The sequence below is a fragment of the Ursus arctos genome, unplaced genomic scaffold (genome assembly GCF_023065955.2).
Source record: "Ursus arctos isolate Adak ecotype North America unplaced genomic scaffold, UrsArc2.0 scaffold_3, whole genome shotgun sequence".
In the NCBI taxonomy this organism is placed as follows: domain Eukaryota; kingdom Metazoa; phylum Chordata; class Mammalia; order Carnivora; family Ursidae; genus Ursus; species Ursus arctos.
Window position 1 is genome coordinate 75,338,330 of NW_026622985.1, and position 27,419 is coordinate 75,365,748.

A 27,419-nucleotide genomic window follows, 5' to 3' on the forward strand; every position below is an offset into this window, starting at 1 on the left:
TACATCCCTGGATGCTATCCCGATCAAAATACCAATGACATTTTTCAAAGAACTGGAACAAATAGTCCTTAAATTTGTATGGAACCAGAAAAGGCCCCGAATCGCCAAGGAACTGTTGAAAAGGAAAAACAAAGCTGGGGGCATCACAACTCCGGATTTCGAGCTGTACTACAAAGCTGTGATCACAAAGACAGCATGGTACTGGCCCAAAAACATACACATAGACCAATGGAACAGAATAGAGAACCCAGAAATGGACCCTCGGCTCTTTGGGCAACTAATCTTTGATAAAGCAGGAAAAAACAGCCAATCATTTCTTTAACAACAAAATGTTTTGTGGAAACACAGCTAAGTATAGATACTAATGGAACTAGGGCTTTGACTGCAATAAAAATTGAAATCTCTAGTGAGGTCATTTTCACAGGTTGTTGCTGTGATTCCTTTCTCTTTTTTAAGATAAATGTTAAAAAAATTCTTTATTCAGAAGTGAATTTACCTCACCAACTGTTGCCACCCACTATCTTCTTTTTTTTTTAAATTATTATTATGTTCAATTAGCCAACATATAGTACATCATTAGTCCCTTCTTTTATCAGAAAATACATACACCTGGTGTGATTTTAGATGAATTAGGTTTTACCTGCTTGTCCATATGCAGGCATTCACCTTCACTCTGGTCTATACTGTTTATGGAGGATACTGGATCCTCATTATATATCAGAAATTTAATCTTTTGTTCTGATATAGTAACATTGATAATGAGGCTTCCAAATTCTTGAATGAAATGTGTTCTTCTAACTGGATTAGTAAATAGGATAGTTATGATTTCTTTTAAAAGTTCAACTTCTCCTATTCCCAGAGGCATAGGAAACTGCCACAGTTTAAAAAGACCATGTAAAGGGTACAAACTTTCAGCTATAAGATGAGTAAGGACTAAAGATTCAATGCAAAATTTGGCAACTACAGTTGACAACACTGCACTGCACAACTGAAAAGTGTCAAGAACATAGAACTCAAATGTGGTCACACATGCACAGACATGCAAAAGATAAATATGTGAAGCGAACACTACATCAAAAACTAATGATATGTTGGCTAATTGAACATAATAAAAAAATATGTGATGTGCCTAAACTAGAACATCTAGGTTCCAATAAACTAGATGGAGGGAATCCTTTCACTGTTAATATGTACATCGAATCACCTTGATGTACACATAAAATATCCCACAATTGTTTTCAACCTTATTGAGATATAGTTAACAAATAAAATTATAAGATATTTAAAGTGTACAGTTGTGGTGATCCGACGCATGCATACATCATGAAAAGATTACCCCAATCCAGCCATCCCACACATCTATTTTTCTTTCTTTCTTTCTTTCTTTCTTTCTTTCTTTCTTTCTTTCTTTCTTTCTTTCTTTCTTTCTTTCTTTCTTTCTCTTTTTTTTCCTTCCTTCCTTCCTTCCTTCCTTCCTTCCTTCCTTCCTTCCTTCCTTCCTTCCTTCCTTTTGTCAGACATTCAAATACCACTACCCTAACCACTTCCAACCAATTCCAACCATACAACAGTGTTAACTATAGTCACCATGTTTTACATTATATCCTTGGACCTTATTCATCTTATGGCCAAAAGTTTGCACCCTACCACTCAGCCCTTGACAACCACTTTTCTACTCTTTGTTTCTATGAGTTTAACTTTTTATTTTTTTAGATTCCACATATAAGTGAAACCACATGGTATTTGTATTTTTCTGTCTGCCTTATTTCACTTAGCATAATGCCCTCAAATTTCATCCATGTTGTTGCAAATGGCAAGATTTCCTTCTTTCTCGTGGCTGAATAATAGTCCATTGTACATGCATACCACCTCTTCTTTATCCATTCATCCATTGGTGGACACTTTTACCATGTTGTGGCTATTGTGAATAATGCTGCAATGAACATAGGAGTGCAGATACCTCTCTGAGATCTGTTTTTCATTTCCTTTGGATATATACCCAGAAGTGGGATTGCTGGATCATATGGTAATTCCATTTTTAATTTTTTGATGAACCTTTATACTGTTTTCTGTAGTGGCTGCAGCAGTTTACATTCCCACTAACAGTGCATGGGGGTTCCCCTTTCTCCATATCCTTGCCAACACTTGTTATCTCTCGTCACTTTGATGCTGTTCTTTCTCTATCATCATCTCTCTATAAACTACAAGATTTGGCTGAATAAGTGAAAGAAGACAGCTATGCTGTGTCAGGTAAGGACTGAACAGCCCTAATAATTGGCTTTGCCACCCAATTTCACCCAGCATCAAATGGAAGAGTAACCAAGGAGAACAAACTTTTGTTTATGTCTGATCTGGACATCAGATATTCTAGAATTGATATCCCCTAACTTGGCAGAATTAATGCCCCTAGACCATGATATTATGAGCTATGCTTATTACTGTTAGTATGGTCCTTTGAATTCTTGGAGAACATTAAACAGTGTTTTATTCAGAATTTGGTTTTCAAAAATAAGGATTTTCACCCCCAAACTAAACACCTAATTAAAAAACAAGATTTAATTTGTTCAAAGGCACTTTTCCTTTGAATTTTTCCCTTTAGGGAACTACACATTATATAAGATGAATGGAAAACAATTATCTTAGACCTTTCATTAAAAGCAAACTGATTTTCCAATTCCTTTCATTTGAAGATGCCTGGAGGTTTAGAAATTGAGCTAGTGTAAAAATCTGGGATATCTCTTTGAATGATACCAGTGCTTGTGAGGAAGGGAAAAATCTCACAACTTGATTCTTCTTTTGGTATGTAAAAAATGATTTTCAGATATATGGAACTCATTTTTTTATGGAAATAATATGAGTGATGATGACTGATCTCTCAGTTGCCCCACTGGAACCTGACAAATATATTTCTTCTTGTACTGCCAGTGTCTCTTTAGGGTATTCCATTCTTTTTGTTCCTTTTCTTCTCAAAAAATATTTTAAATACTTTTACACTCATGCAGGATTGACAGGCTAAGTACCTACCCACCACTTTTATTCCGGACACAAGTAGGGAGCTCTGCTAATGTTTGGGTCATGGCCTGTAATAAGAAGAGAACTTGGCAAGTTATGGAAAATATCTATTTTTAGGTATGCAGGACTGGAATATGACTACTCTTTAATCAGTTTCTGGAATCTGAGGGACTACTGACTATCCACCATTCTCAAAACCAATGTGGAATCATCACCATCAGCAGCAACAGCAATGGCAAAATTATTATCATTATCATCTATATCAGAAATTTGCAGTTTTATTACAGGAATTTTAGGGCTGACAAATTTTAGTTCCAAATCCTTATTTTCTTTCCACCAAAAATGAAATTAATCTCCATGAATAGCCAAAGCAATCCTGAGAAAGAAGAACAAAGCTGAAGGCATTACGCTTCCTGGTTTCAAACTATATTACTAAGCTATATAATTAAAACAATCTGGAACTGGCATAAAAATAGACATACAGACCAAAGGAACAGAATTGAGAGCCCAGAAATAAATCCTCATATTTACAGTGAACCAACATGTGACAAGGAGTTAAGACACTCAGTGAAGAAAGGATAGCCTCTTCAATAAATGGTGTTGGAAAAACTTGATAACTACATGCAGAAGAAAAAAACTGGACCCCTATCTTATACTCCTCACAAAATTAACTCAAAATGGATTAAAGACCTAAACATAAGACCTCAAACGGTAAAGCTCCTAGAAGAAAACATAGTGTACCCACTGAAAACTTATTCCTCCTTTTGTGTTCTGCGGCTCCATCAGTGGCACCACAGCCTACCTTTACCTAGTTTACTCTCGCAGAGGCATCTTCTATACTTTTCTGTCTCTTGTCCTCAAAGCCTGATTAATCAGAAGAAAACTTAGGTTTACAGTTTCTGCCCTTCAAAGTGTTGCCATAGTAAGTTTCTCAATGGGCAGAATTTACCATGTTGCTCTCATTTCAAAGATTCCTATTTTCTCCAAGATAAACTCTAAACTCTTTGGCATGGCATGAACAACGATTTTTAACACGGCTCAAGCTAGCTAGACATTTCACTTAGCCTAACTCATCCCTAGCACCTGCAGTGGAGACGTTTCCTGAAAAAGCCCTGTTCTCTACATACGTGGGTCTTTGAATTCATTGCTTTTTCTATCTAGACTACCTCTTATCTTTTCACTCATTAATTAATTAATTAATTAAGATAGACATCTACTGAATACCTAGCCTGTGTTAGGCAATGAAGTGTGCCAGGGGATTAGATGGTGAACAAAGTAGACATGGTCCCTGCATGCATGGAGTCTGCACTCTCCTGACTGAACATGCTGTGTCCTTCCAGATCAAGTCACTTTCCCTCATATGCGCCTCCTGCAGTACGCCCTGACTGAGCTAGTCGCTCCACCTTTGGAAGACTGAGCCTCTGTGCCTGCTTTTGTTGTAGGATTTCCGTCACACTTTTTTTTTTTTAAGTCCATCTTCCCCCACTAGACTCTGCGCAGCTTACAGCAAGGAACAGGTCTTTTCATCAGTGGCACTTTCTACAATGCCAAGGACAGGGTTGGGCATCAAATCAATTTGAAGGGGCTTGACCTAAAATTTAGGCATCATGCCAGAAAACTGGGTTTCTAAAGATGACCGTGAGAAAGTTACTGAGTGCAAGGATATTCTTTCTGTTTATGCTTGTCAATTTTCATAATTTTTAAAGCTCATTTTAATGTATTCTTCTGTAATATACCTCCCATGCTGTTGATTTTGTTTTAAAAGAATTACTTCTATTCCTAAGGGTGATAATGTTTTCAGAAATATATATTCAATTCTCATCTTTAAAACCCTGTAGCTGATGGCTTAAAACTTATCTTTGCTATTTGTCTTCTCTTTACTGAGAAATCACTCTTTCCTTGAAGATTTCTGTAAATAACAAAGTTTTCTTTCTCCTACTGAGTTGCATGTAAATGCATTATAGCCTGAGGAAGGAACATATGCCCCGCCCTCCTATTCCTAATGCCATGGTTACTGGAAAACTATTTCTATGCAGGATTATTTTTCAGTGGTCTCAAGATCTATTGCTCCCAATACAACTTAGTATAGAATTTTTATAGTGATTTGTTCTGGGGAAATGAATTCTATGGGATAGTTTACAAAAGTCTCCTTCCTTCCTTTAATAGCTAGAATGACTACAACAACTCCTCCATCTGTATTTGACAGTAGCAATTCATAAATTCCACACGGAATTTTTTAGTGGGGACACTAAAGATAACTGGATTGTAATTACACGAATAAGAGTTGCTCTAAGTTTATAACCTGAGGGAAATGAGGATAGTCCTAATGAAAATCAGGCTATCAGGCTGATAAGATTTTAATAAAAAAATGAAACAATATTCTGAGACTGGAATTATATTTCTTTAAATTACATATGCTAACTCCCATCACCACGAACTCAGTAAAAAAAGAAAATAATGCTGCTAATTTTCAAAGCATAAAATGTTCTCTATCAGAATGTTGATTTTAGTCTATGTCTATCTATGAGGGCTTATCAAACCATTACACCATGCTTTGATTTAGGCAAGCAAAGTAATTTATAGACAAGGAAGGAAGTAACAGATTTTAAAATGCATACATCTCAGGGCGCCTGGGTGGCTCAGTTAGTTAAGCATCACCCTCTTGATTTCAGCTCAGGTCATGATTTGAGGGTCATGAGATCGAGCCCCACAACAGGCTCACACTGAGCGTGGATCCTGCTTAGGACTCTTTCTTTCCCTCTTCCTCTGCCCCTCCCCCTCCCTCTCTAAAAATAAAAAATAAAATGCATACATTTTTTAACTGCAGATCTAATATAATTTCACATATAATTATTTACAAAGAATCACATTTAATGTACCTTTTCCAGCTCCGTCTTCCTTGAAATTTTTCCTGCATCATTACTGTATCTGAAAAGTAAATTGACCCAGTTTATAATTTTATTAAAATGTAATTTAGAAAATCCTAATCAAAATGTCAATATTCTTTACCCTGGAACTGGTATGGTTTTCTCTTTCCTCTCATTTGTTTCAACACCTTCTGCAAAACATTAAATAAAAGAAAAATAATTTAAAGTGTTATCGGTGTGTGTGTGTGTAAGATGGAAGCATTACTAGAAAGTGTGTGTGTGTGTGTGTGTGTGTGTGTAAGATGGAAGCATTACTAGAAACTGAAAACAAATTCACCTGTACTGACATAACATTCATCTTAATAAAATATTTTATAAATACAAATATCACCCCAACATTTATACTCCATCACGGCAATTTATCAGAGCCAAACATAACTGCAGCCAGATGTAATGCTTTTTCCAAATAGAATGTAGGAATTAAAAGATTCCCACTATTATGCAGGAATGTCAATTCAGTATGAAAGAGTAACCTGGGGTCTACTGAGAGAGACAGAGAGAGTGAGTTCCATCAGAGTGGCTAGAGGGTACAAAGGGCATTCTTCCTCTTTTTCCAGAGAATGTAAATTTGACCATTAATTGGAGGTAAGATATTTGGGTAATGTATAATATTGGGAAACACAGAAAGGAGAAAGTTAAATTCATATCATGCACATATGGACAGTTAATAAAATATAAGCCAGAATTCTTGAGTTTCTGCCTACTGCCCAAATGATTAGACCCCACTGCAGCTGTATCAACATGTGATACCATCAATTTCCAGTCCATGGTTGGTTGATCCACTGAAATGAGTCATCTGAGTGGCCTCGACCTCTGCTTCGGCGCTGATGATCTGCTGTGCCACAGCCTCCACGATGGGCATCACCATGGCAGCCGTTGAGGTGTTGCTAAGCCACATCGATAAAAAGGCGGTACTGCTCATGAACCCCAGTGTCAGCCTGAAACGAGAGGGCTTTTTGTATGGGCTATGCTCTCCGTAGAGAGCATACATAAGCTCTCCATACAGAGCTTAACTAGCTCTGTATTACTTAACTGTAAAGAATGCTGTTTTTAAGTTGGGAATTTTTTCAAAACACACTGAAGTTAGGGTTCCTCTCTGATGGCAAACCCTGAGGACAGTCATAGCCAGATAGGAATCAGAGTGGCACATGGGAGAGCAGTGTTCTTACGAGATTTGTCTCCCTAGAATCATAAACATCTTCTCTTAAAACAGAAAAATGATGAAATGTATAACCAAATTGCAAGTCAGTAGATGGTAGAATAGCTTATAATATTATACAAATATTTCAATGCCCTTTACAGATGGCACTTACCTTGAAATACTAGTAGATGAAATGCAATCAGTTTTTCAATTGAGGGTCCCTTACTCTTTCTTTTATCTTTTGGTCACATCTCAGTTTATTAGTATGTGTGCCAAGGAGGCACGAGGGCAAGGAGAGAAATTAATATTTTTAAATCGACTTTTTACTGTTGACTATTCTGGTTCAATATATGGTAGGTGGAGGAAATGGTTAAAATTACTAGCTAAAATGAGGTTTCAGAATTTTCTGTAGATTCTATTATTTATGCTTTCCTGTGTTTGACATTCCTGTCTGTGGTCAAGTACTGGATATATTACATTGTCTTCTCTTATAAATAGAGTAGTTTTTCTCCCTTAAAAATAACACACCTAAGACTGTAGGATTTTAAATCATATCTAGAAGCTTTCAAAATCACACTTGTGGAAAAAATATGGTCCCTTTTGAGTAGGAGATCCCAGAAAATCATTCAGAAGCACATCTTTCCATATGGAGCCATTTATGAAATTGTATGACTCCCTTTAAAAGTAGATCTACAAGACAAATGCTACGCTGTAAGTTTCAACTTTAGACCAGGGGAATAATTTCTACATGTAAAAGAAAATAAAACTCTTTAGATATCTGTTTAAACAAGAAATGATTCTCAATAAAAAGTAACCTAGAGGGGCGCCTGGGTGGCACAGCGGTTAAGCGTCTGCCTTCGGCTCAGGGCGTGATCCCGGCGTTATGGGATCGAGCCCCACATCGGGCTCCTCCGCTATGAGCCTGCTTCTTCCTCTCCCACTCCCCCTGCTTGTGTTCCCTCTCTCGCTGGCTGTCTCTATCCTGTCGAATAAAAAAAAAAAAAAGTAACCTAGAAATACCTTTAATTTAAGACATTGGCAAGACATGAAATCTTTCTATAAAAAAAGATAGTGAGCAGATAAACCTTCTGTGTGGTGAAAATGCCTTAAATTGCAAAGCCACTCAGTGATATAAAGGACAGGGCTCTTGCTCCACTGTGTAGTTCACTACCCCATCCCCAGTGGTCAGTGAGCAGATGGTCAAGGAAAAGACACACGTTTCTATAGCACCCTGAGAGGCATCGAATACCATTTCATCTCAAGAGTGAAATTTTCCAATACATACATAGTATAAATATTTTAAGTAACAAATATTTTAAAAATTTGTCTCATCTGAGTTATTTTTTGTATTTAACAAAACTATTTGATTCATAAATGATGAACACAGATGTGGATATACTCTAGAATGAACTATGCAATATAATTCAATGAAATTTTCTTATTTTCAAAGAAAAATGAGAAGGGAAGAACCACTTAAGACTTTAGAGCTTAATGCTATCATGCAAGTGTTTATGACACTGGAAATATATTTTTTTTAGCTCACATCTATGTTCTTAACAAGAGCTAGAATTAAAACTAAAATAGCTAATTAATTTAATGGAAAAAAGCACTTATTTCAGTGGGCAAAATCAGTCAACTAAGTGATTTCACATTCTGTAGATGAAATTTCTTCATTGATTGTTTCACTTTGCAATAGTTCATTTAAAAAGAAAAATACTCACCTGGGAATTTTTCTGCACACATTTGTATTTTGTCAGTAATGTCTTTGTCCTTGGTTCTTTTTTTTTTTTTAAAGATTTTTCATTTATTTATTCGACAGATTTAGAGACAGCCAGCGAGAGAGGGAACACAAGCAGGGGGAGTGGAAGAGAAAGAAGCAGGCTCATAGCAGAGGAGCCTGATGTGGGGCTCGATCCCAGAACGCCAGGATCATGCCCTGAGCTGAAGGCAGATGCTTAACCGCTGTGCCACCCAGGTGCCCCTTTGTCCTTGGTTCTTAACATCCTCCCTATGATCAAAGATGCTCTTGAACAAGTCTTGAATGTGTAATCAGCCAAATAAACAAGATAGGACTGAAATCTACTCTGAAGTCTGTCAATCTTGTCTATTGGTGTTCAAGGCTATTCTCAGCTTTGACTCCCACTGTGCATGAAAGGTGAGAGGGTTGTGTGCACTTATTCCAATCACCCTGTAATTAGACCTGAAAGTTGTTGTTTCTTCCTACAACTCCAGTACACTTTCATATTTGCAGAGGAAAGAAAGGCATGAATTATACTGCGATATGAATGATCGCCTGGATGTGCATTACACTTATTTAGTTATTTGCTCTGCAAGAAAATGATCTGTTTGGAAAGTAAACCTGGAACAGTACACAGTACTTACCATGCTGGGTTCACACCCACCATCATCACCATTCTCAGAGCAATCCTCTTGTGCAAATTCCATTTTTCTATTGATGTTGCTAAACAGATGACTCCAATTAGCAGTAGATGAAAATCTTTGAAATAAGCAGATGCCACCTGAAATTTATAATTAAGCCCACGATTACTTACATCAGTGGGGGAAAAATAATATTGCCCAAGAAAACACTTTTTTGCTACTCTTAACTTTCACCTTCAAACTACTTAATCTTTCTATTAGGAAAAACGTAGGTATGTGACAATACAAATTTAACTATGTTCTATATGCTTACCCAGAAATAACAGTGTTAAGGGAAAATACATACAAAAAAGAGTACCCAAGATACTGGGTTTTGAAATAGCTGTGTAACATCAGGCAAGTGCCTTCAATGCCTTAATTTTTCCATCTCCAAACTGGGATTAACTGGTTTATGCTGCAACAGAATGGCAGCAACAGTGATTTGGGAAAGTCCAAGTTGAGTTTCCAACCCGCCAGTGTCTTCATTACCATCCATTATGCCCAAACTGTAGTGTCACTCCTAAATATTTCGAATGGTTTTACCTTCATAATTATTTGCTATAAAAAATACACCCTTGAAGAGGAGCCAACATTTTAAGCCATTTTTAGCTAACACCATTCAGAGATTAGTGGAGTGTACAGACATTTTGGGTCAACCTATTTACCAGAGAATGCTCTGAGGTATGTTAGGTACTTAATCTTTTCCTTAAACAACAACAACAACAACAACAACAACAAAAAGATTTTATGGTCAAATAAGTTTACAAGACATAGAGTTCTGAAATACTAGAACTTTCTTTCCTGTAGGTCTAACTCAAAACCTTTATATATTAACATGCATTGCCACTCACAGAGTGGGATTCTATTCACAACATATTTTTAAAACTTATCTAACCACAGAAACCTTATTTTTAAATTTTTAGGTGTAGTACTTCATGAGACGGATATTCAAGAGGCCTGACTTTAGGACCTGCTTAGTTAAACTGAATCACAAGGCAGTGCTGAAAGGAGAGGATTATAAGAGGAAATATCCTTTTAAAAAAACAATATCTGGTAGAAGGAATAGAAGAGTTGGAAAATAACTATACCTTTTGTTTATACCATTTTTTTTAAAGATTTTATTTATTTGAGAGAGAGCACGAGCAGGGTGGGGGGAGGGACAGAGAGAGAGGGATAAGCAGGCTCCCCACTGAGCAGAGAGCCCAATGTGGGACTTGAGCCCAGGACCTTGGGATCATGACCTGAGTCAAAGGCAGACACTCAACCAACTGAGCCACCCAGGCACCCCAAGAGTTGGAAAATAACTATTTCAATATAAAACCACAAACGAATAGAAAAATCAGTTCTCATGATAATTTTGCTATTTTAAATTGTATTAGCATTTTTAATATAGCTTACTAAGCTTGGCTTAGTTTAAAAAGGGTAAAAATAAGCTTTGGAATTAAAAGTGGACAAGTGGATCTCTTCATTATGTTTTATGAAAAGTTAATTTATTATGTTTTTCACAGTTTGTATTTACCTCTTTACATTTTATAGTATTGCATAATAGAAAATAATTCCATCAATTTCCTTATTATTTCATTTATTAATTACTCTAACATCAAATAAGTGTTTACCATGCACCAAAACTGTTATGTGAACAGGGAATGTAATTATAAATATCTGACGTGTTTTTCCCTCTTCACACCTCAATTCTCAAATATCCAGATTTTCTAAATAGTTTCTACTATTTTTCTATATTACAGAGCCCTGTTTCTTTCCTTCATAGCATGTTATATTATGTAAATAGTGTGTTTACCTGCTTGTTGCTTATCTTCTGTAATATACTATACATTCTAAGAGTACCAGGAATCTGTGTTGCTAGTTGTTGCATATTTGGCACCTAGTACAGTCCTGGTACAGAAAAGGAGCTCAGTAAATAATATTGGATGAATGAGAGAGTGAGGAAGGGAGCCAGTGAATAAGCTATGGTCTCTGAGCTCCTAAATCCCAATTGTCTACACTCTGTTCCCAAACTTCTACCTTCCCAACTCTCTCAATCGTTACTCTCAGTATTAGTATTATTACAAATTATTAATTTACTAGTGTTTACAGACTCATGAGTCATTATTTTTCTCCCTGGGTCTATCTCTGCCTTTCTGAATTTTTCTCCTTGGCCTACATTGAAAATTACTTTTCCTCTGCCCTTTTCTTAAATGTTGGTATTCTACAGGGTTTTGTCTCCAGTCTTCTTGTTTTGTACACCTGAAGATTGAATCTTACAATTTCTAACTCTATGTGACTAAAATAATGTCCAGCACACAGTGGGCATTCAATATATATTTGCTGAATGAATGCTGACGACACTAAAATCTTTATATCCAAACAGATACGTCTGGTGTATCCAGCTGGACATTTCCATTTGAATTTCCCACAAAGATCTAAAAACTAAGCATATCCCTTCTTGTGGCAGAGGAAATTTCCATCTACTTAGTTGCCCAAGTTAGAAACCTAAGAGTCAGCTATGCTTCCTTTTTCACTTCCAGTATGTGTGTATTAGTCACAAAGTCCTATTATCTCTAGTTCCCCTATATATTTTATTTTGAAAGATTTTATTTATTTATTTATTTGTCAGAGAGAGAGCACATGTGGGCAAGCGCACAAGCAGGTGGAACAGCAGGGAGAAGTAGGCTCCCTACTGAGTAAGGAGCCTGATGTGGGACTCAATCCCAGGACACCGGGATCATGATGTGATCTGAAGGCAGACACTTGACTGACTGAGCCATCCAGACGTCCCATCCCCCTATATATTTTAAATTGTTCACTTTGTTCTACTCAAACATTACTACCTTAATTAAGCTCCTTCCTGCTTCTCACATAGTTACTGTTTCTGTCTTTTTCTAATCTGCCCCTTACCATTGTCACAGCTACTTTTCTGAAGTGTAAATCTAATCACATCATTGTGCTTTCTGTGCTCCTTCACTGGACTCCATGTCTTTTAAGACCAAATCCAATCCTCCCAACATGTCTTATAAGACTCTTCATCATTTAGTCCCATCTCACCTTTCCAGCTTAGTCTTTCAGTGCTCTGCCAACTTTTCCTTATATGTGTAATTCTCCAGTCACAGAAATGCTTCAACACTTGCCTGTCATTTAACTGGAATGACTCTCTTACTTTGGTTATCCATAATCTTCTTTCATGGATGAACTCAGATGTCAGTTCTTCTAAGATGCCTTCCTGACTATCCTCAGCTTAGTTGGATGCTACTTCCTTCTGTGAGAGCACATCCTAATCTATATAGTGATCATTTATTTACTTAATTATCCCCTTTATTAGATTAGACATATTTTGAAGGCAGAGATGTATCTTATTGATCATTGTATTCATGGATTTAGCACATGTCTGGCACATATTTGCCCTCAATAGTTACTGAATTAGTAAGTCCCTAGATTCAAGGAGTTTACAGGTTATTAGATGAGAAAAACAAGTTAACAAAGACTGCAGTAAGGCATCATAGGTGTATGAAAAATATTTCTTCAAGGTATAGTTGAGGCTCAAAGAATAATGACCACCTTTTTCTAGGGGAATGGGGAAAGTTTTCTTACAGGACCTGATACTCAAGTTGATTACTGAAAAATGAATAGACATTTGAGTTTTCCTCTTCTCTTATCTCTTTTACAATGGAATGCATAGAAGTAAGCCATTATTAGTAAGTGATTAAATACAGAAGGAAGTCCAGGACCATGAGATATTCTTGTTGTAATCTCTTTAGATTATGTCAGCAGTTGGCAGACTTTGTAAAGGTCAGATAATAAATGTTTTAGACTTTGTGAGCCTTATTGTTTCTATTGCAACTATTCAACTTGTCTTTGTAGCAAAAAGTAGCCAAAGACATTATTTAAATGAATGATCAATGGCTTTGTGTGTTTCCAATAAAATTTTATGTTAAAAATTGGGTAGCAGGCTAGATTTGGCCCTCAGATTCACAGTTTGATGATCTCTTAATGGACTATGTAAACAAAAAATGGCCTGCAGCCCAACTGTCTAAATGAAATCAATTGTAAGCCTAAGGAGGAATTTTCACATTCTTTGTTTTCCATTGTATTACCTACTCTTTGGGTTTCATTGTAGTTAGCATATTTGTAGCACATTAGTCACAAGCATATGTGTTTGTTTATAGCCTATGTACATAGGAGGTAATAAGAGAAAATGTTACTGGTTTGTAAATGATAATTACAACTATTTTTGAGGCAAAATAGGCATGTCAAATAAAATTCCTAATGGAATTTGAAATCTATTTTTTTTTTAAAGATTTTATTTATTTAGTTGACAGAGATAGAGATAGCCAGCGAGAGAGGGAACACAAGCAGGGGGAGTGGGAGAGGAAGAAGCAGGCTCATAGCAGAGGAGCCTGATGTGGGGCTCGATCCCATAATGCCGGGATCACGCCCTGCGCCGAAGGCAGATGCTTTTTTTTTTTTTTTTTTTATAATGATTTTTTATTATATTATGTTAGTCACCATACAGTACATCCCCGGTTTTCGATGTAAGGCTCGATGATTCATTAGTTGTGTATAACACCCAGCGCACCATGCAATATGTGCCCTCCTTACTACCCATCACCGGCCTATCCCATTCCCCCACCCCCCTCCCCTCTGTAGCCCTCAGTTTGTTTCTCATAGTCCATAGTCTCTCATGTTTCATTCCCCCGAAGGCAGATGCTTAACCGCTGTGCCACCCAGGCGCTCCTGAAATCTATTTTTAAGATCAAGGTAATCATATTTCTGTCTCAAAATGGAATTTCGTCAAGAAACATGCACTTTTGCAATCAGAGCACCTGGGTTCTCTCTTAGCTATATAATGTACCAGTTCACAACCTTCCTACAAGTCAATACACTTACCCATTAAAGTTCAATAATATTTCACAAGTTTTTGAATTAAATGAGATTTTTAAGAAAAGTCCATTATAATGCATATGATTAGAAATAATTATATCATACATATTTTGTTGTTTTAAAATATATTTATTTATGCTTTGTTGCTAATTCCAATGGTCAATTCCCAGTTTTCACATTAATTGACCTATTAACAGATTTGACACATTTGATCTTTGCCTCATCCTTAAAACATTTCTTCACTTGGATTCCAGGATCTCACACTCTCCTGGCCTTCCTCCTACCTCAATAACCTATCCTTCTCATTCTTCTTTGCTAGTACTTTCTCTTCACACCAAGCTCAGTTCTTTGTCCTCTGTTTTGTTGTTGTTAGTTTTAAATCTTCACTCACTCTCTAAATCACCTCATCAAGTTTTAGGCTTTCAATACCACCTATATGCTGATGATACTCAAACTTATATTTCCCCTCAGCTCTATCTCATGAACTCCGGACTCATTTGCATTTAACTGCCTACTCAACGCCTTCACTTAGATGTCAAATAGTTATTTCAAACTTAGTGTTAAACTTTGTACTCCCAGCATCAGCCTCTCTTCTGCAACAAGCCTACTCTGCCCATCGTTCCCCCATTTTGAGTGATGGCAACTGCATTTTTCCAGCTGCCAGGTCAAAAATTTCTGAGGCATCCTTGAATGCCCCCCCCCCTTTTTTTCACCCTATCATATGCTATGTAAAATCATACAGGAAGTTTTGTTGGTTTTATCTTAAAAATACATTAACAATATATTCAATATCCCCATTACTATCCCTGGTCTGAATTACCATGGTCTCTCAACTGGATTATTGCAATAACCTGCTACCCATTTCCTTCTTTCTGCCTTGTTTCTCAACACAGAAGTCCAAATTATCCTTTTAAATAAAAGTCAAATTGATCATGTCACCCTTCTACTCAAAACTCTCTAGAGGGTCTCATTTCATTGAGAGTTAAAACTTTACGGTGGCCTACTTTGGGCCTAGATGGTCTAGTCCCTCCACAAATTATCTCCCTGACATCACGTTCTGTCCTTCTCCCCTTCACTCATTTTGCTCTCATCACACTGCAGACACACACCTGCCTTGAAGTCTTTGTGGTGGGTATTTGCCCCTCAGCAATGGTTGTTCCCCAGATAGCCACATGACTAACTCCCCCATCTCCTGTAAGTCTTTGTTCAGGTATTGACACCTCACTGAGGTCTACTCTGATCATCCTATTTATATCTTGTTGCATTTTTTCACAACACCAATTACCTCCTCAGTATAATTTACCTATACATTAATGTATATTTTTTATTGTATCTTTTCTCCTGGGAAGACAAGGACTTTTGTCTATATTTATTCATTGCTATATTCCCAAGAGCCTGGCAGTGTCCTAGCACCTAAATATTTATCAAATGACTTAGTAAATATGTAATATAATGTCTGCATATACATATGTATACCTCCACATTTATATGTGTAAAGTTTATATGTAAACATATCTTCAGAGCTCTATACAGCCTTCTCTTTGGCCACCATAGTTTCAAGCTCTGTGTAGAGCTCTGAACTTAGATGAAGACATTAAAGACATATTATTCTCAATGGCAGAGTTGAGATTCCAATATGCTTCAGTAGGCTGGCATGATAGTTTAATACCTTTAACTGTGGATATTAAAACTCATAAGAATACTTGATGCCTAGTATGTATCATTGTTCATGAATATTATTTGATTTGATTATTACAACAACCCCTGAATTATGTGGCATTCCCTATTGATAGATGAGAAAAAAAGAGTTGCTAAGGGACATGATCAGGATCATACAAATAATTAGTGGTGAATATCAGGTTTTAAGCTCAGGTCTTCTGACTAAATCTCTAGACCTTTCCCTGTAGCTTTGCTCAGATATTTCTTGTAAAAGATCAGTTGCCCTATCTGGAAAGAGGATCACAAGACTGAAGAAAAGTTTTTTATACTAAAATGCCTAAGGACTTTGATTTGTTGTAAGTTCCCATTAAGCTTACGGTGAAAGAAGTCACATAAAGTTTAAAATGAATTGAGGCTGAAATACCAGAGGGGAGATAGACTCACTTAGCTTTGCAACAATCAGAATGTTTCTAGAGTGATCTATTCACCCTTGCCAATGTGCAAATAATAATACTAATATATATTGAGTGCTTACCACATGACAGACATTACATTTATTAACTATTTAATCTGTAAGTATTAATCGGACAAAATAGAGGCAGTTCCAGGAAGAGGAGTGAAGATGGTGGAGACGAGGCAGGTGGAGGTGGTGGGGTTAAAAAAGGGAGTTGAGGTCTGGAAACCACAAAGACTGGAGTTGGGATGACTTAGGGAGGAAATGATATTTATTTTCACATCCAAGCAACATTCTCATATGGAAAAAATATGAGGTTTTTGTTGTTGTTATTGTTGTGTGTGTGCTTGTGTGTGTGTGTGTGTAGATGTTTAGAGAAAAGTTTAGAATCAAAGTGACTAAGTTTCACACTTGGGCTCAATAAAGGTGAGTGACTTAAGTATTCAAAGTTTTCAAAAATGATACGTATTTCCTTGTGGGGTATTCTGGTCCCATGCACAGGAAGCCTTTAATCATTTCCTGAGTGATCTCGTCTGTAAGAAATATTGGGAGGAGGAATCCCTGCCCCAGGAAGAAATGACCCAGAAGAATGTGTTTCCAAGTCTAAGATTCTATGACTGTTGAATTAGTCTGAAGCTGACACTTACAGGGGATGAAGGACTCCTGGGACAGGTACCAGCAGTCTGAGTCATGTACCTGCTGACAGTACTTAGAAGTTTGCTGCCTCTAGCTGGGCCTCCACATCCTGTAAAGAGGCCAAGATATTTCTTCGGCAGTGCTCACCCAGCCAGGCTTTCCTAGGCCCCCTTTTTCTCCCGTCTTCCTCTAGCCTATTGCTACAGAAATGCCCCAATTCCAGTTAATCTTGCTTCTATCTCAGCATCTTTTAAAAAGTCAATTTAGTCAGTTTTATTTTTATTAAATCATAAGAGACAAATATGTCACTGTTGAACTTAATTATCTTTGGAGGTACAACCACCCAAGCCAGCAGAACAGGGGTTAATAACTTGACACATTATTTCTGAGAACTTGCCAATCCTTTCTTTTTAAAATTTCCTTTACTAACCGCTATGTAGCATATTGGAGAATTTGAAAAACTTCTTCAGTTACAGAGCCCAGATTCTGTGGGACAGCAGAGTGTCAGCACTGGCTGCCCTCTCTTCCCAATCAGTGGTGCTTAGAAACAAGAGTCAAGGTTAGGAGGGAAGGAAAAATGCAGTAAGAAAAGAGGAGAAAAATGGATCTGAAATGCAAAAAGGTGATTTGAACTACAAAATGAGGGAGAATGACATGAAGAGAAGGAAAAGAATACCTTCTCCCACAGGACAAAAAACCCCTATATCATGGACTCATTACAAAGAAAAATCTCCACCCACATTACAAGACAGATGAACCTCAAGATAGCAATATTGGACTCTGGCAGAAGATAGAAGTCCAATGGTGATCGATTGCAGGGACTGGCATCTTGAACTTGGCATCTTTCCTGAGACTCTTTCAGCTGTGGTTTAGGAAGTTGTGTGCTGGGTGGCTGGAGACTGCATGAAGATAGATATTCTGATTTCAATGCATTTCATGCTTTTAATGGGAAACTGAATCCATTTTCTTCAGACAGGTACCCTTAGATTGTATAAAGGTAAGAAACACCTCTCAGCATGAATAAACTCCTCTCAGCAAGAACAAAATAGAAATACACATGAAAGTTAATTTGGCTTTATCTTTTGAAATGGCAGGTTTCTGGAAAAGAAAACAGGGTAGCTTTTTCTTCATTAAAAACAAAAACTGCTTTTCTAACACTGTGTGAGACCAAATTCTGCTGAAAAGAAAAAGCTAATGCAGGATGTGAAAGGGTTGGTCCTTTTGTTGGGAGGGAGACACCAGGCACAGATATCAGCCTGGGAAGGCAGGACATGCATTTCTCAACAAGATTATTGTTCCCCCCCCCCTTTTTTTTTTCAAGATTTATTTATGTATTTTGAGAGAGAGAGAGAGAGAGGGAGAAAGAAGGGGGAGGAACATAGGGAGAGACTCTCAAGCAGACTCCCCACTGAGTGCGGAGCCTCACACAGGGCTTGATCTCAGGATCCTGAGATCATGACCTGACCAGAAACCAAAGAGTTGGTCCCTCAACCGCCTGAGCCACCCAGGGTGTCCCTCTTGTTCCCTTTCAACACAACTTTTCTCAGCACAAAATAAGGAATCTAATTATGACAAACATTTGCAAGAGGACTTACGTTCTTAGAAGCCATGATCCCAAACAATGGAAACATTAAACCAGGCAGTAAAGCTGTTACTGACAAAGGCAAAGCTTCTGTAAGCCAAAATATGGCAACGACAAAGAGCGTGTAGGCACATTCTGCTTCCTGGAAAGAACAAAGGAAAAATGCGAGGTGAAATACTGAGGCTGGGAAATCATCATTTAAATCACAACCACATTTGCTGAATGGAGCTGTGTCACTGAGAAAGTAAGAAGAAACTTGAAGGCCTCCGCACCTATGAGTTGGGCAGTAAATAGTTATTTCTTAGGGATTCTAAAAGCCAAAATTTAGTACACATGAAAAACCCAAAACAAACAAACAAAAATCCTCCTTCATTGTTTCTTTCACATTTCCTTCAAAACAGATAATAGCGTATAATCAATTTTCTGTGCTCCTTTCAGTGTGTATGAATGCTTGTGTTCACCTTTATTTGCCTATAAAATGCACTTCCAGCTCTTTTGGAGTGCATAAATAGTCAAGTTACTGCCTTTCCCCTGGGACAAGACATATGTGACTTTTATTTGCATTCCCTGGTGTCTATTGGTTGGTACCAGTGTATACCTGTCTTCTCTTCCTACTAAAAGGCAGAAATAAACCTAGAGCAAACTTTTTGCTGTGCTTTGTTCTAGAGAAAGAAGGACAATGCCAAGTTATAGGACATGGATGAGACTAAGTCAGCTTCTAAGTAACATGGACCTGGGGGTTAAGAGCCTCCTGCTTTGCTTTTTAGAAAGACAACTGAGCTTGACTTACTTCACTTAGCATAATCCCCTCAAGTTCCATCCATGTCGATGCAAATGGTGGGTATCCATCCTTTCTGATGGCTGAGTAATATTCCATTGTATACATGGACCACATCTTCTTTATCCACTCATCTGTTGAAGGGCATCTCGGCTCCTTCCACGGTTTGGTTATTGTAGAATTGCTGCTATGAACATTGGGGTGAATGTGCCCTTTCTTTTCACTATATCTGTATCTTTGGGATAAATACCTGGTAGTGCAATTGCTGGGTCATAGGGTAGCTCAATTTTTAACTTTTTGAGGAACCTCCATACTGTTTTCCAAAGTGGCTGTACCAACTTGCATTCCTACCAAGAGTGTAAGAGGGTTCCCCTTTCTCCACATCTTCTCCAACATTTGTTGTTTCCTGCCTTATTAATTTTTGCCATTCTAACTGGTGTTAGGTGGTATCTCAATGTGGTTTTGATTTGTATTTCCCTGATAACTAATGATGTTGAACATTTTTTCACATGTCTGTTAGCCATTCGTATGTCTTCTTTGGAGAAGTGTCTGTTCATGTCTTCTGCCCATTTTTTGACTGGATTACTAACATATGGTTTCACTTATATGTGGAACATAAGGAATAGCCTGGAGGACATTAGGAGAAGGAAGGGAAAAATAAAGGGGGGGAAATCAGAGGGGGAGATGAACCATGAAAGACTATGGACTCCAGGAAACAAACTGAGGGTTTTGGAGGGGAGGAGGGTGGGAGGATGTGTTAGCCCAATGATGGGTATTAAGGAGGGCATGTATTGCAATGAGCACTGGGTGTTATATGCAAACAATGAATCATGGAACACTACATCAAAAACTAATGAAGTACTGTATGGTGACTAACATAACATAATAATAAAAAAGAAGTACTGAAAAAGAAAAAGAAAAAGAAAGGCAACTGAGCTCCTGAAGAAACACAGGGAGACTCAACAAAAATGAAATTCCTAGTAGAATCTTTTACTTTGCTAGGTATAAAATTGTGTATTGCTGTTTTAGGGCATTGTTAAAAAATGGTTGAGATTTGGGGTTCAAGATGGCAGAACTGAACTCACTTCCCCCCACAGACACAACATATCTAAAGCTACACATGAGATAATTTCTTCTGAAAAATAAACCTAAGAACTAGCTGAATGGTTTCCTTCATAGCACAGGATAAAAGAGCCACATCCAGACAGGTAAGAGATGTTGCCTCACCAAAAACCCCATGTGTGGTATGGTGACCCACAACTGAGAGGTATCTCAAAATATGGAGTTTCTCCCTGAGGAGTGAGGAGTTTGTGTCCCACATCGGGCACCTCAGCTCTTGGGATCTCCACCAGTGAGAGGAGCTCCCGAAATGTCTGACTTTGAAAACCAAGGAGACTTAGGTTCAGGAGAACCATGGGACTGTAGGGAATGCAGATTTTACTCTTTGAAGGCTCATGTACAAATTTATACACCTTGGGACTCAGCATAAAATCAGCAGTTTGAAAATTTCCTAGACCATACATGAAGGAGAGTCATTTGCTAATCTTAACGAGTGTCTCACAGAGGGGCAGAGCCTATTAGGACTCTGTCCAGGGATAGAGGTGCTAGTTGGTGTCATTTTTGCATTCTTCCTTTATCTTGCTAACACTAGTGGGTGTGCCCCACTCGTATACTGCTCCTGCATCCCTGTCCGAGCTGGGAACCTCAATGTCCTGCACTCACAGCCCTGCTAAAGCCAGCAGACAAGTAGAGGAGGAGATGCCCCATGAGTGCCTGGCTCTGCTGACCAGGGAGGATAGCATCTCTAGGCCCTAGAAATCTGAAACAATTGGAAAGATAGTTGTTGGCAGGCTACCACCTCAAAAAACAAGAAAAATCTCAAATACACTAACCTTGCACCTAAAGGAACCAGGAAAAGAACAATCAAGTCCAAAGTTGGTAGAAGGAGGAAAATAAAGATCAGAGTGGAAATAAATGAAACAGAGACTAAAAAAACAGTAGAAAACATCAATGCAACTAAGATCTGGTTCTTTGAAAAGATGAATAAAATTGAAAAACCTTTAGCTACACTTACTAAGAAAAAAAGAGAGAAGGCTTAAATAAATAAAATCAGAATGAAATAAGGTAAGTTATACCTGACACCAAAGAAATACAAATAATCATAAAAGACTACTATGAAAAATTATACACCAACAAATTGGACAAACTAGAAGAAATGGATAAATTCCTAGAAAAATACAATCTTCCAAGACAGACTCATGAAGAAATAGCAAATCTGAAAAGACCAATTACTAATAAGGAGATTGAGTCAGCATCAAAAACACCCAACAAACAAAAGTCTAAAGAGCTTCACCAGTGAATTCTACCAAAACATTAAAGGATTTAATACTTCTCATTCTCAAGCTCATCCAAAAATTGAAGAGATAGGAATGCTCCCAAACTCATTTTATGAGGCCAGCATCACCCTGATACCAAACCCAGAAAAAGACATACGAGAAAAAAAAATTACAGGCCAATATCCCTAATGAACATAGATGCAAAATCCTCAACAAAATATTAGCTAAGTGAATTCAACATTACATTAAAAGGATCATGCAACATGATCAAGTGAGGTTTATTCCAGGGATGCAAGGATGGTACAACATCCACAAATCTATCAAGGTGATATACCACATTAACACAACGAAGGATAAAATTCATATGATCATCTCAATAGATGCAGAAAAAGCATCTGACAAAACTCAACATCTATTTATGATTAAAAAAACCTCTCAACAAGGTAAGTATAGATGGAATATACCTCAATATAATAAAAGCCATATATGACAAGCCCACAGCTATCATCATACTCAATGGTAAACAGCTGAAAGCCTTTGATCAGGAATAAGGCAAGTGTGCCCATTCTCACTACTTCTACTCAACATAGTACTGGAAGTTCTAGCCAGAACAATTAGGCAAGAAAAAGAAATAAAAGACTTCCAAATTAGAAGGAAGAAGTAAAACCATCACTATTTGCAGATGATATAATATTATATAGAGAAAATCTTAAAAGACTCCACCAAAAAAACTATTGGAGCTAATACACAAATTCAGTAAATTTGCAGGATACGAAGTCAATATACAAAAACTGTTGCATTTTATACAGTAACAATGAACTGTAAGAAAAAGTAATTAAGAAAACAATTCCATTTATAATTGCATCAAAAAGTATAAAATACCTGGGAAGAAATTCAACCAGGAGGTTAAACACCTGTACATTAAAAACTGTAAGACATTGATGAAAGAAATCAAAGAAGACACAAATAAATGGAAAAATATTCTGTGCTCCTGGTTTGAAAGAATTAATGTTGTTAAAATGTCCATATTACCCAAAGCAATCAATAGATTCAATGGAATTCCTATCAAAATTTCAATGACATTTTTCACAGAATTTGAACAAACAATGCTAAAATTTGTATGGAACACAAAAAGCCTCAATAACCAAGCAATCTTGAGAAAGAAAATAAAGCTAGAGGCCTCATGCTCCCTGATTTCAAACTATATTACACAGCTATAATAATCAAAACAGTATGGTATTTGCATAAAAACAGACTCATAGATCAATGGGACAGAAGAGAGAGCTCACAAATAAACCCAAATATATATAGTCAATTAATTTATGACAAAGGAACCAAGAGTATACAATGGAGAAAAGACAATCCCTTCAATAAATAGTACTTGGAAAACTGGACAGCCACATGCAAAAGAATGAAACTAGACCACTGTCTTATACCATATACAAAAATTAATTCAAAATGGATTAAAGACTTGAATGTAAGACCAGAATTTATAAAATTACGAGAAGAAAACATAGGCAGTAAGCTCCTTGACACTGGTCTTGGTGATACTTTTTTTAGATCTGACTCGAAAGGCAAAAGCAACAAAAGCAAAAATAAACAAATGTGACTACATCAAACTGTGAAGCTTATGCATAGAGAAGGAAACTATCCACCAAATAAAAGTCAACCTAATGATGAGAGAAAATATCTGCAAATTATATATCTGGTAAGGAGTTAATATCCAAAAAATATAAATAATCCATAAAACTCAGTAACAAAAACAACAATTAAAAAATAGGCAGAGGATCTGAATAGACCTTTTTTTTCTTTTTTCTTTTTTTAAATTTTTATACAAATTTTTTATTATGTTATGTTAGTCACCATACAGTACATCCCAAGTTTTTGATGTAAAGTTCCATGATTCATTACTTGGGTATAACACCCAGTGCACCATGCAATGCGTGCCCTCCTTAATACCCATCACCAGCCTATCCTGAACCCCCACCCCCTCCCCTCTAAAGCCCTCAGTTTGTATATACATTTTTTAATAATGATATTTTTTTATTATATTATGTTAGTCACCATACAGTACATCCCTAGTTTTTGATGTAAAGTTCCATGATTCATTACTTGCGTATAACACCCAGGGCACCATGCAATATGTGCCCTCCTTAATAGACCTTTCTAAAGAAGACATTCAGATGGTCAACAGGCACATGAAAGATGCTCAGTATCACTAATCATCAGGGAAATGCAAATCAAAACCATAATGAGATCAACCTACACCTGTCACAATGGCTATTATGAAAGGAGAAGAAATAAGAAGTGCTGGCTATGATGTGGAGAAAAGGGGAACCCTCATGTTCTATTGGTGGGAATGTATATTGGTGTAGACACAGTGGAAAACAGTGTGGACATCCTTCAAAAAATTAAAAATACAACTACCATATGATTCAGTAATTCCATTACTGGGTATTTATCTGAAGAATATGAAAACACTAATTTGAAAAGATATACACACCCCTATGTTTATTGCAGCATTACTTACAATAGCCAAGGTATAGAAACAACCTAAGTGTCCACTGATGGATGAATGGATAAAGAAGATGCAGTGTAATATATATATAGAGAGAGGTCATACACACACAATGGAATACCTCTGAGTCATAAAAAGTAATAAAATGCTGCCATCTGTGGCAACATGAAAGGCCCTCAAGGGTATTATGCTAAGTGAAATAAGTTATATAGAGAAAGACAAATACCACATGATTTTACTTATATGTGGAATCTAATAAACACATGAACAAACAAAATCAGACCAAGCCAAACTCATAGACAAAGAGAACAGATTGGTGGTTGCTAGAGGGGAAGAAGTTGAGGAAGATAGTAGACAAAATGGGTTCAAGAGGATCAAGAGGTGCAAAATTCTGGTTATAGAATAAAGAAGACATGGGGATGTATTGTATAGCATGGTGACTATAGTCAATAATATTGCACTTCACACTTGCAAGATGCTAAGAAAGAAAATCTTAAAAGTTCTTGTCATAAAAAAAAATGGTAACTTTGTTTGCAGATGGTAACTAAACTTACCTGGTGATCATTTCACAATGTATACAAATGTGGAATCGTTATGTTTCATTATACCTGAAACTAATATAATGTTGGATATCAATTATACTTCAATGAAAAATGGCTGAAATATGTTATTATTATATTTGGCTTATCTAAATAATTTTGAAATGAAATCACCTGGAGTGTGCTAAGTGATTGACAAAAGTTAGCATATATTACATGGCTTTGTTTTGCATTGCAAATTCTGAGTTGCATGTGAAAAATTTATAAAAACTGCTGTCTGAGTTTAATGAGGTATTTTATTTATGGTTTTCCCGGGGCAATAAAATGTCTAGCTCTGCTGTCCTCTGATTCACCCACGTCAGGGTGAATCCTCTGAGCTTGGTGTTTGGTCACCTAGTGTCCCTGCACTTTCAGTGGGATGGTCTAAGAAATCCTTAATAAACTAGGAGTATGTTATGCCTTCACCACATTATCTTTTCAAAGGAGAAAGAATAAAGGTGTTTGGATGTTAACAGTTTTATAGAGTCTGCCTCTGTAACCTTGACAATAAAACAAGGAAACAAAGCTGGGCCTTGACTAAAACTTCCTAATTTGCTCTGGATAGAATTTGTGAATACTAGCTTAACTAACTAATTAATTAATTAATTATTTTAAAAAGATTGTTTTTATTTATTTTAGAGACAGAGAGAGTGTGAGCAGGGTGAGGGGCAGAGGGAGGGGGATAGAATCTCAAACAGACTCTACACTGAGCATAGAGTCCGATGCAGGGCTCGATCTCATGACACTGAGATCATGACCTGAGCTGAATCAAGAGTCAGACGGTAAACCAACTGAGCCACCCAGGCACCGCAATACAGATTAATTTAAAATCCCAATGCATGAGAATGACCAGGCCTACATTTTCTCTTGTCAAGAACACATGAATAACCCAACCTCCTTTTGAACTTGTTTTCTATCACACTTTTAAGAACCTGGATTTCAAAGATAAATGAACCCCCTTACTGTCTTGCTGTTTAGCCACAGCCAGATCCTCTATCTATCCCTGTCATTTTCTCTCTCAGGTCTGCCCCTCACCCTCCACCCCACTTCCTCCACTGCAGGTAAGGCTGTTCCACAACCACACTGTCTTCCAAGGATCCACTTTGATTTTTTTCATTCCCTTGTATAGAGCCAGATTAAGGGCCTAGCCACCCTGACAACTATTTGGAGCACCCATCAGTAAGGGACTGCTAAAAGAGAAAAATAAATAGAAAATCTGGCGCTAGCTAATATAACCCCAGTTTCATTTCAACACGGGCCAACTTTGGCTAGACATCATAGTCTGCTCAGATGTGGCAACTTTTAAAACATAATAAAAAGCAAAATTTCGAGTATTACATTGTTAGTTTCCCTAACAACTTCTGACTTAAAATCAAGTCAGTGATTTTCAGTTGCTTATCGGAAATAATCTAAAATCCTCATCTTGCCTTCAAGGCCACCTTCACTCTAACTATAATAAGACTTACTTGACTTACCCCAACACTTCCTGACATCATATCTCTATTTCTAAAGAGTTTATTTACATGCCTTTATGATATTTGGGTTCTGATCCCAAATCCCCATCATGCAACCTTTTTCTGAACTTTAATACATAATGTTCAGCCAAATAGTCATACTGGTAAGTTCCCAGATGCCCGTAAGTCACAGCTTCTAACTGCCTGTAACTATGCTCTGGACTCTTGGACCCTTTGACTCAGTTTGACTATTGAGACGAAGCAGCAAGCTGATGACCAAGCCTAACAAGAACATACAATTTATTTGACCCATGGTGATATGTATGTGTATGGGTTTCATTTGAATTATGATTTACAAACCAACATATTTCATATTAAAAATAAAATCTGAATTTCTGACTTTTCCTTGAAAAACTAAGGAATTTGGTAATATTAGGATCATATTCTTTCACGTCAACAATTCTTCAGACTCAAGGAGAGCTTATCCTTTAAAGACAGACTTGTGCTTTTCAGTTCTGCACAGCACGACTGCACCATTTTACTTTATTCTCTTTTCTGCTTGGCCTTTGTTAGCATTTGAATAAAATCTCTGGTAATAAAAATGCTACCTCCTTGCAAATAAATCTTGTTTTAACCATTCCAGAATCAACACTTGGACCATTTGTTTGAATTTCTCTGCCCAAACTCCCAGTTTGGTCCATGGACCAGCAGCATCAGCATGACCTGAGAGCTTGTGAGAAATGCAGAAATCAGGCCCTTCCTCAGATTTACAGAATCAGAATCAGCATTTTCAGGTTCCCCAGGTGATTCTTAAACAGGTTCAATTTTGAGAAGCACTGGCTTACTTCCTCTTCCAGACCTTCCCTTTTATTTTTAACTCTGGGTCCAACTTGGAAACTGGACACTTGCTTCCAGGTAATGTCCCGCCCAAGCTTAATCTCCAGATTCAGAACGTATTTTGAAAAGTTGCCCATCCTTTAGTGTTAAGGTTCAAATTTATGTCTTGTCTATGGAGCTTCTCCCAAACATTCATGCACATTTTATATTTCTG

The 27,419-nt window shown here is 37.2% G+C and overlaps 1 protein-coding gene across 1 annotated transcript in view; it reads right to left on the bottom strand.

Annotated features, from left to right (window-relative positions):
* The window catches only part of SLC13A1 (solute carrier family 13 member 1), a 90,133-nt gene that overhangs the window by 49,023 nt on the left and 13,691 nt on the right, over nt 1-27,419 (bottom strand). Inside the window, exons 2-6 of the mRNA XM_057304464.1 lie at nt 18,718-18,846; nt 9,463-9,599; nt 6,690-6,877; nt 6,022-6,070; nt 5,892-5,940 (exon numbers count right to left, since the gene is read on the bottom strand). Coding sequence (XP_057160447.1) covers nt 5,892-5,940; nt 6,022-6,070; nt 6,690-6,877; nt 9,463-9,599; nt 18,718-18,846 — 552 coding nt within the window. The remainder of the gene's footprint in view (nt 1-5,891; nt 5,941-6,021; nt 6,071-6,689; nt 6,878-9,462; nt 9,600-18,717; nt 18,847-27,419) is intronic.